Below are 15234 nucleotides of genomic sequence, written 5' to 3'. Positions count from 1 at the left end.
GCTTAACTTCCCCTGATTATGTGGGAGGCCAAAGCCAGAGCTAAACATGTTGCTGGCATACACACCCCACTTCCATTCTTCTGTTTGGCTGAAAAGACCACCTTTAGTTTGCAGTTGGTAACCTGGATCCAGGAAGGGCACAAGGCCCCAGGTCAGAGAGACAGAGGCCCTCAGGGGGCCTGACAACCCCACCACAGCCCCTGCCTGGAACTCACCAGGATCAAGCCAAGTGGCCAGACTCTTGGCCGAGGCCTCCTCTTCTGTCCTCAGAAATGACTTACTAGGGGCCTCCTCAGAGCACAGAGGCTATGGCAGGGAAGTTGGTCCTCCAGCCTAGGCCTCTGGCAGATGCCTCAGCAATGTCAGCCCCGATTAGTCTGGTGACCAGGGACAGTGCTGGACTGGCCTTCAACCCCAGATTAATAAACAACCATCCTTAGAACCGCTGTATGCTGGGCAGTTCTCCAGGGCTGCTGGTGGGGTCTCCAGCTTAGCACTGGGCAGCTCTCTACTGCAACACCCCAGACTCCTCCCACCGCTCCCTCCCATGCATCTATCTCTACAGCTCGGCTATCTGATCCTCTAGAATCACAGATTCCCAGATCATAGATCAGCATCCCAGAGGATAGTTCTTTCCAAATATTTGTCTCTGGAAGGGACGTGCATAGACATCCTACCAAACACATGCTCATGCATACACACATGTACATGCGCACATCTGTGTACCAGTTGTTCTGCCTAGTTCCCCCTTCCATTCATATTTAATTTACGAGGAGCAGGAGGGAAGGGGTTAAACACCTACAACACTGAGTCACCTCATTCCTCCCTTGTCATTCAGAACATTCGTCAGCTGTCCTCTCTGGACACATCGCAGGGCTAGGCACAAGGAAAGGAAGTGTTTGTAGACAACTCAAATTCAAAGCTGAACATGGGCATTTGCACTAGCTCTTCCAGCCTAGGACACTTCTCTCCATCTTTGCATAATTGCTTGTTGTCATTCAGATTTCATCTTAAATATTATTGCTGGAGAAAGGGCTTTCCCTAACCATTCTATCACAAAATTATAATTCTCTGTTTTAGTTACCTGCTTATAATTCTTCTCTATGTAAAATTGTCTTATTTCTTTGGTTGCATATTTATTGACCATCCCACTCCTTTAGCACAGGAACTTCATGAGAACAGGCATCTTGCTTCCCCACCTCTAAGAGGGCCTGGAAACGGAATTAATGCTCAAGCATTTGTGGAACAAAGGAATCCTCCAGCATCGTGTGCTTAAAGTGGCCCTCTTGACTTGCCTCCAGCTAGAGCTAACATCTGTGCCCACTCTCCCAGTGCTTTTAATACTTTTCTAGGGCAGGAGCTGCATTTGATTCACCTCCTTGTCTCCAGGGTGTAACTCAGGGCTGGGCACGTGGGGAGGATCCACTGAGAGAGTGAGGAGGGAAGCAGAGACCCTGAGCAGGGCAGACACCAGATCAGTCTGTGGTTCCTCCACGCCTGGGTTTCCAGGCGTGTCCGGTTCTTATCTCCAGAGCCTGGTCAAGTGGCCTTCTTCAAGTCCCTGATATAACTTTTGATTCCTGCCTTCCCCCAAACTTACACCCACTCTTTGAAACACTCAGTCTCACCAAACAACTCTAGAGGTTTGCTTTTTCCCCTGTGGTGGAGCAGGGGTAGGACCACTTCCCTTTGACTCTGCCTTGTGATTGGTGCTTTGGCCCCTCAAGAGTCATTGACCGTTGTGTACTCAAGTCAATGTGCCCTGTTCAGCAAGCCTCCCAGATTCCTGTTATCAAGGAGGCTGCCAGGCACTGAGAGGGGCCCATTGTAAAGAAGACCCCTCCCAGGGCTGTGTTTACTGAGGCCATTGTCACAACTCCGAAGGGCCCATAGGCTCAGAGGACAAAGAACTCTCAAACCCTACGGCAAATGAGCAGACCTCCCAGAAAGGTGGACATCTGAAGCTGAGAGATTTACATACAGCCAGGACCCTACATGTCCTACAGACTTAGAGGAAAGAGGGCTTTAGAAGGAGGGAAGAGGATAGAACGGGAGGAGGGAGGGATATGCGCTGTGAGCAAAGGGACAATAAGAAATACTTGACTCTGTTGGGAAAAAGACCCCCGTCGAGGATGCATACCCATTGAGTCTGTCCTCTCATAGATCTGGGGTTTGAATTTATGCTTATTAGTATTATTTTGCTATTATTATTATTATTATTAAAATTCTCCCTTCATGCCAAGATGAAAAATTGTTTTTCAAGTGTCCCAGCTCATCACAATCTAGTGTACCATGGGGACGTAAAAGCAATGGAGGACCTTACCCTTAACCCAGGCACCTCAGGATTTTCTCAGATGGAGATCAGGTAAATTTGAATTCACCTTGTAAAAACTACCGAACACAGTAAAAAATAAGTAGAGTGAAATCTGACTGACACAAGACTCAAAAAACAGGCCTCGGAATGCTGTCAACTCTAGACAACAGATAAATTGATAGTTTTAAAAAGACAGTATAGGGCTTCCCTGGTGGCGCAGTGGTTAAGAATCTGCCTGACAATGCAGGGGACACGGGTACGATCCCTGGCCCAGGAAGATCCCACATGCCGCGGAGCAACTAAGCCCATGCACCACAACTACCGAGCCTGCGCTCTAGAGCCCGCGAGCCACAACCACTGAAGCCCGCGCACCACAGCTACTGAATCCCGCGTGCCTAGATCCTGTGCTCTGCAACAAGAGAAGCCACGACAATGAGAAACCCACGCACCACAAGGAAGAGTAGCCCCCACTCGCCGCAGCTAGAGAAAGCCCACTCAAAACAACGAAGACCCAACACAGCCAAAAATAAATAAATAAACTTATTTAAAAAATAAAGACAGTATAAATAAGGAATAAATAAAGAAGGAATAATAAATAAATAAGGAATAAATAAAAATTAAACAGTGAAACTTGAACTAGAATAAGGAAATAACTATAGAGCTATTAATAAAATTTCAGAAATGCTCGTTCTTTGCAAAATAAACAAATTTGGCAAACATAACCCTGGTGGTTTGAATTACTGTCCTGATTTCCACATTTTCTTTTTGTAGAAATATATATCCATGCCCTTTGTCATGGTACTGTGCAATGTCTCCCACTGGAGTATGTGGAGTAAACACCCCAACCCCTTTGATATTTGGCGTGGCCATGTGACCGTGAGCAGACACTAAGGGAGCAGCAGCTTTAAATGTGGGAAGAATATGTCCCTAGTAGCCACTAATATCAGAATAATGAAATGATGTGGAACGAACAGGAACTCCCTTGAAAGCTTGAAGTAAAAAAATAGCTATTAAAGTCCAGCCATGCATCCATGGTTAATAGCACGGTCCCTGGAATCTGACTTCCTGTATTCATAGCCCACTTCTGCCATGAACTGGCTGCATGATCTTTGGAAAATCACTTTAATCTCTACGTGCCTCAATATTCGCATTTGTAAATTGGGCATAATAATAACGTCTACATAATAAGGTTAATGAGGATTATATGAGTTAATGGAAGTATAATACCTGGCACACGGTAAGTGTGATGAGAGTATCAGCCATTAGACCAAGTAGGGTATCCCAGGAATGCAAAGATGGTTCAACATCAAAACATAGTCCAGTTAACTCACTAATTTAATATATAACAAGTTTAAGAATCTTAATGCAGATATGTACAATCTTGAAGCTTGAAGCTCACCCTTTTCTCGAAACTAATACATGGTCTCAAAACTCTTCATACATATTCTTCCCTTGGAATACAAACTTTCTAGAGTTGAGTTAAAATATAGTCCAAATTATTATTGTCCCTTAGTTTTGTTATTAAAATCTGTTTTATCTCTGATTCATCACCACCCTGGCCATAGACTGGTGGCTTCTTGAAGTGAAGGGTGGACAGTGCCTTCTCTCTTATTTTTTTTGCATGTGCGGTTGGTAGAGAGAGTGATGGTGCCCAGGGTGGCAATACCTGCTCACAGGAGGCACCATGTATCAGTGGGAACACTGCTGCTTCTCGGCCCATCCTAACTGGTTGTTGGGTCCCTTTGTATGACTGATTATAAATGACAGCTCCTCTCAGGAGCTGGTCCTTCAGATAAGGGCCTCTGTAAAAGCCTCCAGCTGCATGCTCCCTACCCTCAACATGACATCAGTGAACATATCACTTCATAGTCTCTTGCTCGTCAAGTCTCTGTGTTCCAAGAAGCAATCTGCTCATGAGTAGGGCTTAAACTCTGGCTAGCTTCCATGACATCGACATTGGCAGCCCCTGGGAAATTCCATCCAAGTGGTGGAAATCCACGTTGCCCCAGAACACACCTGCTCACAGTTCTATTCTCCCCCTTCTCCATCTCCCCATGCCTCCGCAAGATCAGGCCCTCTGCTGGTTCAGCTCTTCAGCAATTTTAGAACAGAAGATTCCTGCCTTAGGTGACTTAATCAGGGAAGGAAGGCAAAGTAATTTGGGCATCCCTATTTGCAAAGATTAGGAGGAGGATAGGACAGTCCCCTCCCCCATGCCACAGGGAGAGGAGAGGAAGGGATAAATTCCATTGTGAGAGTACAGATGTCACCCACGGAAGGTCAGCTTGCTTTCGCCTCTTTAGTCTTCCTTATACTGAGCAACAGAATGCGAATTACTAAACCACTCATGTTGAATGGCCCTCACCTTTCAGGTTCCATGGTGGGGTCCCTGGAACCCCCTGGAATCATTAAAAGATGACCCTTTTACTCTCATTTGTGGGCTCTAGATGCCAGTGCCCAGGAACAGGAAATGACTCAACTCACACTTGACACCCGTTGGATGTTAACAGCTTAAAGGAAATGCCAAAAAAATCATCTGATAAAGCTCAGTACACATTCATGATGAAAATTAATCTCAGCAAACTATGAAAATAAGGGAACTTCTTTGCCTTGATAAAAGGCATCAGAAACCTAAAACAAGCAACTCAATGCTGAAATACTGGAAATGTTCTCATTATACATTCAATGCCCCCCTAAAGATAACATTTATCACTGAGTGTCTTCAACAATATATAGGGTCTCCTGGCCCCTATAGAAAGAAAAGAATGATATATAAGAAATATAAATACCATGAGGAACAGGCAAAATTTCTGTCATTTGTAAATATGAGCATATATTTATAAAATGTGAGAATCAATTATTAGAAATATTAGGGGGAAAATGAGAATCCAAAATGATGGTTGGATATACAATCAACCAAAAATAAATCAATAGTTTTCTTATAAACCAGCAATAATTAATTTAAAATGTGATAAAAATAGTAACAATTGCAAATAACACCATAAAGGAAGTAAAAATAAAACCTAACAATAAATGAGAAGACAAAAATTTTCAGAGACTTAGACTGTTCATCTGTAAAATATGGGAAATATGTTTCTCCTTATTTTTTTGAATTTTGGGGAAGGCTCAATAACTTGTGTGCTGGGCCCTAAGCTCATGTGGCAGGGTGACCAGATTAAAAATTGACATTCATGAAAGAATGAGAAATATTTCTGCTCATTCCCATCTGGTTTTGTGGATTGTGATCCAGAACTTCCTCTTGTCCCAAAAAAGAAGTATATGCAGTGAGGGAGAGCATTATGTGAAGGTGGGAGAAGTGGGGACCTTTCTGGAGATGGGACATATATATGGTTGCCTCCTCAAGCAAGTAGACACATGATCCAATTCCCACACAGCCTTGGGACATGGGGGCCATGGTCCCTTTCCATGCAGACCTGAGACTGAGGTGGCTCACAGAGCCCTGAATGCCACCACTGTTGGGCTATGGAAAACATCCAGGGGGCTGAGTGGGAAACGGAAGGCATGATATCACCACCCACAAATGGAACATGTAGACTTAGATCAGGAGCTATCTTGATGACAGCCATCAACACTAATGCTCGTTTGTTCCTCCAGACATTTCTGTAACTCCCCATCTTCCCATACAACCTGAGGATGGGAGCAGGTTGCCCCTTCCACCCAACAAAGAAAGCTTAACCTGAGATTGAACTTTCCACTTTTCCGATAAGTGGGGCCTCAGAGCCAGAGTTAACTTGATTTCTAAAAACACAGAAATATTTCTTGAAACCAAAGCAATGGAAACTCATGTTAACATATTCATGATTTATTATACTTGAATCATCTCTGTTCAGTGAGAGGGTGGGGTGGTGATGAGCACAAGCTTCAGGTTCAGGTAGATGGGTTTGAAACCAGCCTCTGTCACTTGCTCCGTGTAACAAAACTCAAAACATTTAACTTCTTTAAGTTTCAGTGTTCTTGTATAAAAAATGGGGAGAATAATTCTTGTTCCATGGCACCGTGTGAAGATTAAATCATAGTTTATAAGATGTCTTAGAAGTGCTTGTCAAGGCACTTGGTATATAGTATATGCTCAATAAACACCTCACTGAGGTCTGAAGTGGTGGGGATGTGTTCATCAGCAGGAAGTTACTTGGGTAATGTCTGAGGTGGGGGGTGAGATCTTCCCTAGAGGCATAGGCTGGCTGCTTTTAGGTCAGGGAGTTGAGTTGGTACCCCAAGAGTCAAGGGAGTGGATAATACATGCCAATCACTAGGGGTGGGTTGGCCTCCACCATGCTGGGGTACCACAAGGCCCTCTGACATCATGGAGAGCCTGAGCAGATGTGCCCCACAGACCTCAGGCTGCCAGATAATCCCAAATGTATCCTTAGCTCCACACATTTGGAATTTCCCAGAAGTCCACCCGTCTATCATTATGCTTGAGCAGCACTGACTGCTACATCTTGATAAGGCTGGGCAGGCAGCGGGCTGTAAAGAAAGAGTAGAGGGGCCAGGAAGCAGGCACCCTGTGTGTGCTTTTGGAGGGAACCTCCATCCCAGGACCTCACTGTTGCCATCTATAAATGAAGGAGTTGGACAAGAAGAGGAAGAAAGAAGCCTCCATCTCTTGCCAAAGGGCAAAGTTAGAGTGGCTGTCTAGAGTGCAAAGCTGAGAAGGGGCTCCAGGGGGAGTCAGACTGATTAGTAATCAAGGGGGAGGAGTCAGGGCCCACCTGGGAGTGGAGTGGCTAAGACGCCTCCAACTCTTATAGCCACAAAGGTGTTACAGCACCTCACAGACCAGGTGGATTCCCCAGGATGTAGGCTGAAAGGCAAGGCAGGACCCCCTCCATCCTGTGGCCTTGGTGCCTGCTCAAAACTCACAGATGGCCAGTCGGTACTGCAAACAGTTCTTGTCATTCCACTGGCCATCTGTGTACATCTCCACACACTTCTCTTTGCCCCGACCCCCAGGCTCCCCTGGGTACCAGTTGGTGTAATTCACAGGGGTTCCATCCAGGTAGTGGAAGTCTCCAGCAGTGGGACCCTCAGCCAGGCCCAGGTAAGCATAAGTATTGTGCTTCCTCACGATGCTTGCAATGGCCTCATTCTCTTCTGGACTCCTTGGGGTAGCAATGCGTCCACCTACTCTGGCACATGACTCTCTAATGGCATCAAAATTGACCGACTGCCCATTGGTGGAGAAGACCTTCTCTCCCACTGCCAGCATGGAGCCCTGAAAACTGAGGACTGACAGCAGAGGAATCCGGGTCAGGCCACAGGCCTCTTTGTTTCCAAGTCCTTTTCCTTCCCTTTATTCACTCTGCCTTTATGCGCTTTCCAATCTCTTCACCTCTGCCTCTCTCTCCTTCTTCCCTCCCTCTTCCAATCCTAGTCTTTCTGGATTCCCCTCCATGCTCCCATCATTTAATTATCCATTCACCCATTTAACAATTACTTATTGACTGTCTATTATGTGCCTGAAACTGTGCAATTTCCTGGGATTCAATAGAAAGCAGTATAGCCAGGAACATTGCTTCCCCAGGACATAGGGAGATAATCCATATCTACTTCGGTCTCCTCTGAGCCGTTGAAGAACATCTGAAAAAGGACCTCCATGTCCACACTTGTTTGTCAAGTCTCTAGATTCTGGAGCCTGATGCTGAGGATGAGAACTTATGGGAACCCCCTACCGTATAAGGCCCCAAGGGATCCCCTTACCACGCATCGACTGCAGGATTTGATGGCTGATCTCACGGAGTGTGCTCTGGAGCTCCTTGTCTAGATAAGTTGGAAGCCCTGTAGAGAGATCCCCAGCAAGAAGAGGGGCAGGCCAACAAAAACCCCCACTTGTGCCAAGCAGGTGCGAGGCCAGCGGCAAGCCTGGCATTCTGCCCTTCACTTGTCTAGAGCCACTGCCCAGGCCCCAGGTCATAAGGGTCCATGAGGTTGGAGTGTGTTTCCCACTCCCTACACACTTGTCCTTTAATGCAGCCTTGCACTTGCTCAGCCCCATCTCTGCTCTTCTTTCCTGCCATATCCTTTCATGGCTCTGTCTGTCCACTTCTGTGGGGTTTTCTAGTTTCTGGGAAGGGCCCCCTTCCCCACCCTCCATTAAGAGCAAATCTGGTTCTCTCTGACTCTCCTGATGGATCTTGATTACTGCTCAGAGCTCCAGAATTCCCCTGGACATGCAGGGTTCCCAGTTATGTCATCTGTCTGGTCCTTGGTCCACATAACCCCCTACATCCTCAGAATGCCCCTATGCCTCAGCACTAGGAAGTGCCTCCCCTCCTCCCAGTGCTGTTCCATTTCCCACACCTGACGCCCCGTGTCTCCCCATCAGCTGTTATGATGCGTGGAACACTTCCAATACCCACCAGTCCCACGACCCAGACCCCTCTGATTTCTCAACCTCATATTCTCTTATCTAGGTTGAAAAATATACCCTTTGGGGACTTCCGTGGTTTTGTCTGATCCCCGTCATCCCTCATGTAACTGACCACATGGGCACAGTGTCCAGTTGCTTCTGTACACTGGCCACATCCTGCTCACCTGGGGGGCCCCTCTCACCAGGCTCTCCCTTTTCTCCACGCTCTCCAGTGAGGCCAGGGGCTCCAGTCATCCCATCACGCCCAGGGAGGCCTGGCATTCCTCCAGGGGGGCCCATGGGGCCTGCAGAGAGAGGGGGACAAGGATGTATGCTATCTATCACCCACAGTGGGCTGGGGCTGATGGGACTGGACCTCCATTATCAGCCAGGCTGACTCACCTGTCACTCCACAGGCACCTTGAGGGTAGATGCTCCAGGGCTGCTCCAGTCTAAGGGTCCCGGGAAACTCCCACCATCCAGCTGACCCTTGAACCCAGCCCGGAACCCTGGACAGCAAGTCCCCCTGAAAACAGGTCCCTCAGCTCCCACTCAGTACCTGGAGGTCCAGGGTCTCCTTTGATACCATCTCTCCCATCTCTTCCTGGAAGGCCATGGGATCCAGGAGTACCAGGGATGCCAGGGCTTCCAAGACAAACTTCCTTCATGTCGCACTCAAGGCCAGAAACCACCAGCCAGATGAGGGTGAGGGTCAAAGAGCACAGCAGCATGGCGTTTGCTCCAGCGGCTCCTTCTGTAGAAGGGAAGGGCTGTGGTCCACCTGAAGCATTTGCCAAGGTCTCCCCTTGCTGTGCTTTGTCAAGATTCAGGCATGTGATGGAGCCTGAGGGCCAGGGCAGGTACAGACAGGAGCTCTGGAAAGACCCAAACTATCCTTGGAAACTCCCAGCATCATCTGGTATCTAACATGGTCTCATGCCCCATCCCTCTGGCTGGAGGTGGAGTGGTACCCGGGCAGGGGAGGAGTTGTAGAGAGCTCTGGAGAGTCAGAGGACCTGGGTTCTAATGGAGTCTCTGTTTGTTCCTAGCTGTGTGACTGTGGGGAACTCACTTCACCTCTCTTGGCTTCAGCTGAAACTTCTGTCCTGGAGGCAATCCTGGCCTGTCCCTCCCAGGCTGTTGGGAGGAAGGATGTGGTCAACATTCACTCGCTCCATCTGTCCCTCATACTCTCAGCTACCCTCCCTTTGAGTTCTAAGGGACCATGATCCTGAGGATGAGCAGAGATGACCAGGGCCCATGTCTTGGCCACCCCACGTTGGTCAATGATAGGGAGTCCCTCCTCCCTGCTTTCTTGGGAGGCTTCCTCTTTGGCAGGCTCTTTCTCCCCCTGCCTCCACCCTGCAGGCCCTGATGAATCCCTGGGGCCAATGGGCCCGGCCCAGGAGCAAAGTGAAGTGTGAGGATATTTGCAAGCCCATCTTCCTGTACCCATAGTTAGGGTTCTGTGGAACAAGTCCCAGTGGTACCCAGGGAGGGCCCCTCCTTCCCTGCCTGACCCATAGTGAAGCCTGTGGCTGCTGGGCTGGTTCATGCTGCTGCAACCCTGGGGAAGACCCAGGGGATGGGGCTAAACTCACCCACACGAACAGAGCCTGTGTGGTTCTCTGCCTCCAGATCAGGGTGGCGAGGTGGACAGCAACATTTATACTGATGTAGGCTACCAGGTTTCCTCTCCACCCCAGAGAGGGGCCTGTCACAAGGGCCTCTACTCCAGGAGAGCCAGGCAGGAAGCTGTCATCTTGTTTACCCAGTACATTTCCCCACAGGGCACTCAGGCTGGAGGGCCACTTAGGAAACCCGTTAAAGAGAAACTCCAGATCGGTAAGAAAGGAAAATTCCCATGGACCGGAGGCCACCCGCTCTCCCTCCATCCAGTTTCCCAAAAGCAGTGAAGGATGAGAGCACTTACACGGGAACCGATGGAGGCACGTGGCAAAGGGAGCCCTCTCCCTCCTGGGCCTCGGCCTCCCGGTCCTGGCTAGTGACACGTTCGCAGCCCCAGAATCACTATCCCCCAAAAGCCCACCAGCTGGAGAGAACATACCAGGGCTGGACTCTTTTCCCAGGGGAGCAAAGAGGCAGATCAGTGACATACAGGGCTGTCTCCCGGGGCCAGTCCAGCTCCAGAGCCTCTTTGGCTCTTGGAAGTGGTCCATAGGGCTCCAGAGTGTACAGAGGTCATGTCTGAAGCCAAAGGGTGGTCAGGTTGAGCTGGAACAAACTGTCATGGGGCGTGGCTCACCACTGAGCCCCCAGCTCTTGCTTCTGGGGCCTGCAGCTGAGTTGATGGACACATGGTTCACAGGTACAGGTGAACCCTTAGCGGGTTCCCCATCCCTCCGTCCCGGCAGGCTCAGAGGTGGGGAAGCAGGGCGGGGCTGGAAGGTCACAGGAGGGCAGCAGTTTCTGTCTTGGCCTTGGTGATGTCTGATGACCTGCAGTGGTGATTTCTGTAAGTAGTGGAATGACACGTGAAGCCTTAATTGATAAGATTCCCTCTTCAAGCCGCTTGATGAGGAGGGAATCTCTAACGTAGGGATGGTAACGATGGGGAACAGAGACAGGAAGAAATCGCCATGCTTACCTGTGAGTGGTCTGAAAAATCTTGAGGTCCTCAGGAAGAGGGGGAGCTCAGCTAATGGAATCCCTCTCCCAGGAGCAGGGAGCCCGTCAGAGCCTCTCTGGAGCCCGGAGTGCTTTCAGCTGCCCTGCTGCCGCCTGTCACGTGCCCTGCGACTCTGTCAGGCACAGGATGGGGAGCCAGGGCCAGCGCAGGGTTGGGGCAACTGGGGAGCAGCTCCAGCTTAAGGACCACAACTCGGCTTGGAGGGGATGCGGTTCTGCACGTGAAGGAACGGGAACAGGGGTCTTCTTGGGCAGATTTTAAAGGGTGTAGGGGGAGGCAGCCTGGAGGTCCGGGCCATGGTTGGTGGGGAAGGGTGTGGACTTAGGAGCCAGACGCACCTGAGCTGCACTTTGGAGCTGCCACTTGTTATCCATGTGGCCTAGGTCAGGTTATATAACTTCCTGAGTCATGGTTTTCTGGGTTTTTTAAAAAAAATTATTATTTTGAAGTAATAACAAACCTACAGGAAAGATGCAGGTGCACTACAAATTTTTTTCTGAACCTATGAGAGTAAGTTGCAAACATGATACTCCATCACCCTAGTATATTAGTTTATATTTCATATGAAGATGCTTTCCAATATAACCATCAAAATCAAGAAATTAACACTGGTTCAGATATTATTTTTATTTAAAAACATGAAAGAGTAACATGGGGTATTTTATTTAATCTTTTAAGTCACCTGTTTAACTTAAGTCACTCACATGGCTAAATGCCAATATATTAAAGTGTGTCATAAAAATTCTAATAAAATGACTAATTAATTATTTACGTGGCCTTACCTCCTTCTTCATCCTGTGTTCCACCACTCTCCCTTCTGCAGCTTCTAAGAGGATGTTCCAAGTTCACGGAACTGAGGGGTGCTTTCCATGTCACTCTTTCTCTGAGCATGATTCTTCTCTTGTCTGGAGTGTTCTGACTGCATTTCCTGCCACACACAAAAAAAGGGTGGATGTCATACAATATTTGTCTTTCTCTGTCCGACTTATCTCACTTAGCATAATGTCCTCAAGGACTATCCATGTTGCTGCAAATGGCAGGATTTCCTTTTTTTCGTGGCTGAATAATATTCCGTTGTATGTATACACCACATCTTCTTTATCCATTCATGTATCAATGGACACTTAGGTTGTTTCCATAAACTTGACTATTGTGAATAATGCTGCAATAAACATGGGAGTGAAGATATCTCCTTGAAAACCTGTTTTCATTTCCTTTGGATATATACCCAAAACTGGGATGGCTGGATCATATAGTAGTTCTATTTTTAAATTTCTGAGGGACCTCCATACTGTTACCCATAGTGGCTAGACCCATTTACCAGTTTATAATCCCACCAACAGTTCACAAGGGAACAAATAATTTTTTACTGTAAGTATGCAACATTTGGGACGTACTTATACTAAAAAATTATTCATTGTTTATCTGAAGTTCGGGTGTAGTTGGGCATCTTATATTTTATCTGGAAAACCTACCTTCAGGGACCATCAAGCAGAGGCTTTGGGTGAGGCAGGAGAGACGTCCTTCGGCTTGCTGTCATCTTATGGGTTTAGTCTGGGACCACGTTGTCAAAGTTGCTGATTTTTGGCTCAGATACAGATGAAAAGTCTTCCTGACCTCTGTGTGGCTATTGAGCAGGGGCTGAAGTGTGGAGTATATGGGTTACAAATGGGGCTGGTATTTAAAACAAACCCCAGCTCTCCTGAAGTGGCAGGGAACATCCAGGAGCCGGGGGTGAGAAAGCTCAGGATTTGCTTTATCCCTGCCTCCACCTGGACTAGAATGACTCTCCCAAGGGAGTTTCCATGGCTACATTGGGAGGGAGGACAGCAAGGTAAGACACAGTTAGGACAGAGCAAAGGAAGGAACCAAGTGTGGCTGGAGCTCCTGACCAGCCTTCCTGGGGATGAGTGTCCATCAAAGCAGAGATGTTGACCAAGTGCAGAGGCTTCTCACAGAGTCTGTGTCCCTTTCTCTGGGGCAGTGGGCTCCAGACACCTTGCAAACCACACGTGCAAAGCCCAGAGAGGAGGCACCAGCCAGGGCTCAGGCTCTGGTGGTTGTTTACATGAGGCTGCCTGGTGGAGACAAAGCCGAGAGCAGCCGGTGGGACAGGACAGGACAGGCAGACAGCAGGGCCAGGGAGGGGTTAGCAGCAAGCAGGCTGGGGTTCTCCCCAGGAAAGATGCAGGATGGGCTGCACCTGGATCCCAGCCTGAGGGAGTTAGAGAAACCGTCTGCTACCTACACTGTGACAGGAGAGAACTTTCAATGGCCTGCAAGCTTCTTCATGGACTTTAGTTTAACTCTAGTGCATCACAGGATCAAGGAGGCCCTGGTCTTCAGAATCAAACATGTACATTAACATGTGCTCTACGCAGTCACAGCTGTTCCCCTGGGAAGAATTCCAGGCTCAGGACAACATGGGATTCTCTTTTCGCCCTGCTTCACGGAACAACCAGCTTCTGGTCTGATCCCAGCCTCGTGTTTACACTGGAACTGAAGAGACTTTTCCCGTCATGGATCTCCCCATTCCTCCCCCACATTCACTACGTTCATCCGGGGCCTCCACTGTCCTCAGAGAACACCTGAGTCCACATCCTGACACCCACGTGACCCTCCCGTGTCAGCCTTGGCCCCCTCCTGGCTCACCCAAGAGCCAGGCCCCGGAACACCGTGGCATCAGCTGTGGGAGTGTCCACAGAGCTCTCTAAAGAGGCTCCTTCTTCCTGGTCCTGCAGCCTGGATGTGTTCTACTCCCTCGTGTGCAGTGCCCTTCTGTGAGCCCTCCTATATTTAATTAACCTCAGATTACAGCAAGAATACCTCAGTACATTCATTCTAGACTTTTGAAAACATTTCAGAAGGGACCAAAGCCTCTTGGCATTTAGGCCTGCAATGCTTGTCCCAGTGATCTGGGATGTCGGAGCAATGTCCCCTCAGGCCAAGTTGTGGGCCTAAGACTAGCTATGATCTGGGTTTCATTTTCTAAAAGACCTGAATGTTCAAGAAGAGAGGGCATTCTCTGGAGCTTTCAGCTTAAAAGGGGCTCAAGAATGGGGCCGAGAAGGAGGTCTCAGCACCGCCCACCCTGCTCCCTCATGGTATCCTGAAGGGCAGCCAGACCACAGGCTACTCCACCTCCTTGGGCTGAAGAGATGATAAAAGATGACAGCTCAGGTAGAGCTCCTGGCAGGGTGACTGGTGTGGGGAAAATCTGATCCTTGCTGGAGTGTCCCACATCTGTAGAGGGGAAGGTACCAGCTCCTCAGGCACCCGTCCAATGCCCGCCCTCTGCGGGGGCAGGCAGGGCTTCCCCGGCATCTGCATCACTCCTAACTCTAGGGTCTTCTTCCGAAACTACCCTCTGGCGTGTGGTTGCTGCTTTCCAGTCCCCTCGTAGCAGAGGATCTGTTGGGTGGGTGCTGGAGTTGCTACTCACTGACCCAGGAGAAACTGACTAGGAACAAATAAAGACTCCAGCTTCCAGCCAACATGTATTTAACACAGCTTCGACCAAACACATCTTGGTTTACTGGGAGATGGTGTTAATATAAAAATTATGACTATGAGTATAAATATAAAAAAACTGAATTTGTGCTTCATATATGACCCGAGCCAGAGGAGCTCAGCCCTCTGCAAAGCGAGCACAGCCCCACCATGTGCCAGAGCTGGGGCTCTCCTAAGCTACATGGCTGTGCCCCAACTCAAGACCAGAGAGCACATGCTGGGCCACGGACCCCGCACTGCCCCAGGCCAGGAGCCAGGCCTGCAGGGACATTCAGAGCGGCAGGGCCTTCAGGAGTGCAACTATGGCAGGTGACCACGGCCTGGCCACCGGCCACCAGCCACGTCTGCTTCCACCACAAAGCCTTGTCCCAGCAACCCAGCAGTACTGTC

The 15234-nt window shown here is 48.8% G+C and overlaps 1 protein-coding gene across 3 annotated transcripts; it reads right to left on the bottom strand.

Moving 5' to 3' along the window:
* Positions 1–6121: 6121 nt before the first annotated feature.
* LOC103013544 (pulmonary surfactant-associated protein A) lies at positions 6122–10366 on the bottom strand. Of its 3 annotated transcripts, none has more exons than XM_007177932.2 (6): positions 10286–10334; positions 9762–9821; positions 9244–9438; positions 8870–8989; positions 8036–8113; positions 6122–7564 (listed from the first exon to the last, which is right to left on the bottom strand). In XM_007177932.2, the coding sequence occupies exons 3-6, from the start codon at positions 9413–9415 to the stop codon at positions 7188–7190; spliced, it is 747 nt and encodes a 248-aa protein (XP_007177994.1). In that variant the 5' UTR covers positions 9416–9438; positions 9762–9821; positions 10286–10334; the 3' UTR covers positions 6122–7187. The 3 variants fall into 3 exon arrangements, with proteins under 3 accessions (XP_007177994.1, XP_028021184.1, XP_007177993.1); XM_028165383.2 differs by having other exon boundaries at positions 9757–9821; positions 10286–10311; XM_007177931.2 differs by lacking the exon at positions 9762–9821 and having other exon boundaries at positions 10286–10366.
* Positions 10367–15234: the final 4868 nt, after the last annotated feature.

This window comes from Balaenoptera acutorostrata, chromosome 16 (genome assembly GCF_949987535.1).
Source record: "Balaenoptera acutorostrata chromosome 16, mBalAcu1.1, whole genome shotgun sequence".
In the NCBI taxonomy this organism is placed as follows: Eukaryota; Metazoa; Chordata; class Mammalia; order Artiodactyla; family Balaenopteridae; genus Balaenoptera; species Balaenoptera acutorostrata.
Note: the sequence above shows the minus strand (reverse complement) of the source record. Positions and strands in the feature narration are given on the sequence as shown.

Coding starts and splice junctions, on each gene's coding strand:
- LOC103013544 (XM_007177931.2), bottom strand. CDS start 9,415: ATGCTGCTGTGCTCTTTGACCCTCACCCTCATCTGGCTGGTGGTTTCT. Junction 8,990..9,243: donor AGGAGACCCTGGACCTCCAG/GTACTGAGTGGG, acceptor CTCTCTCTGCAG/GCCCCATGGGCCCCCCTGGA. Junction 8,114..8,869: donor TGGTGAGAGGGGCCCCCCAG/GTGAGCAGGATG, acceptor ATCTCTCTACAG/GGCTTCCAACTTATCTAGAC.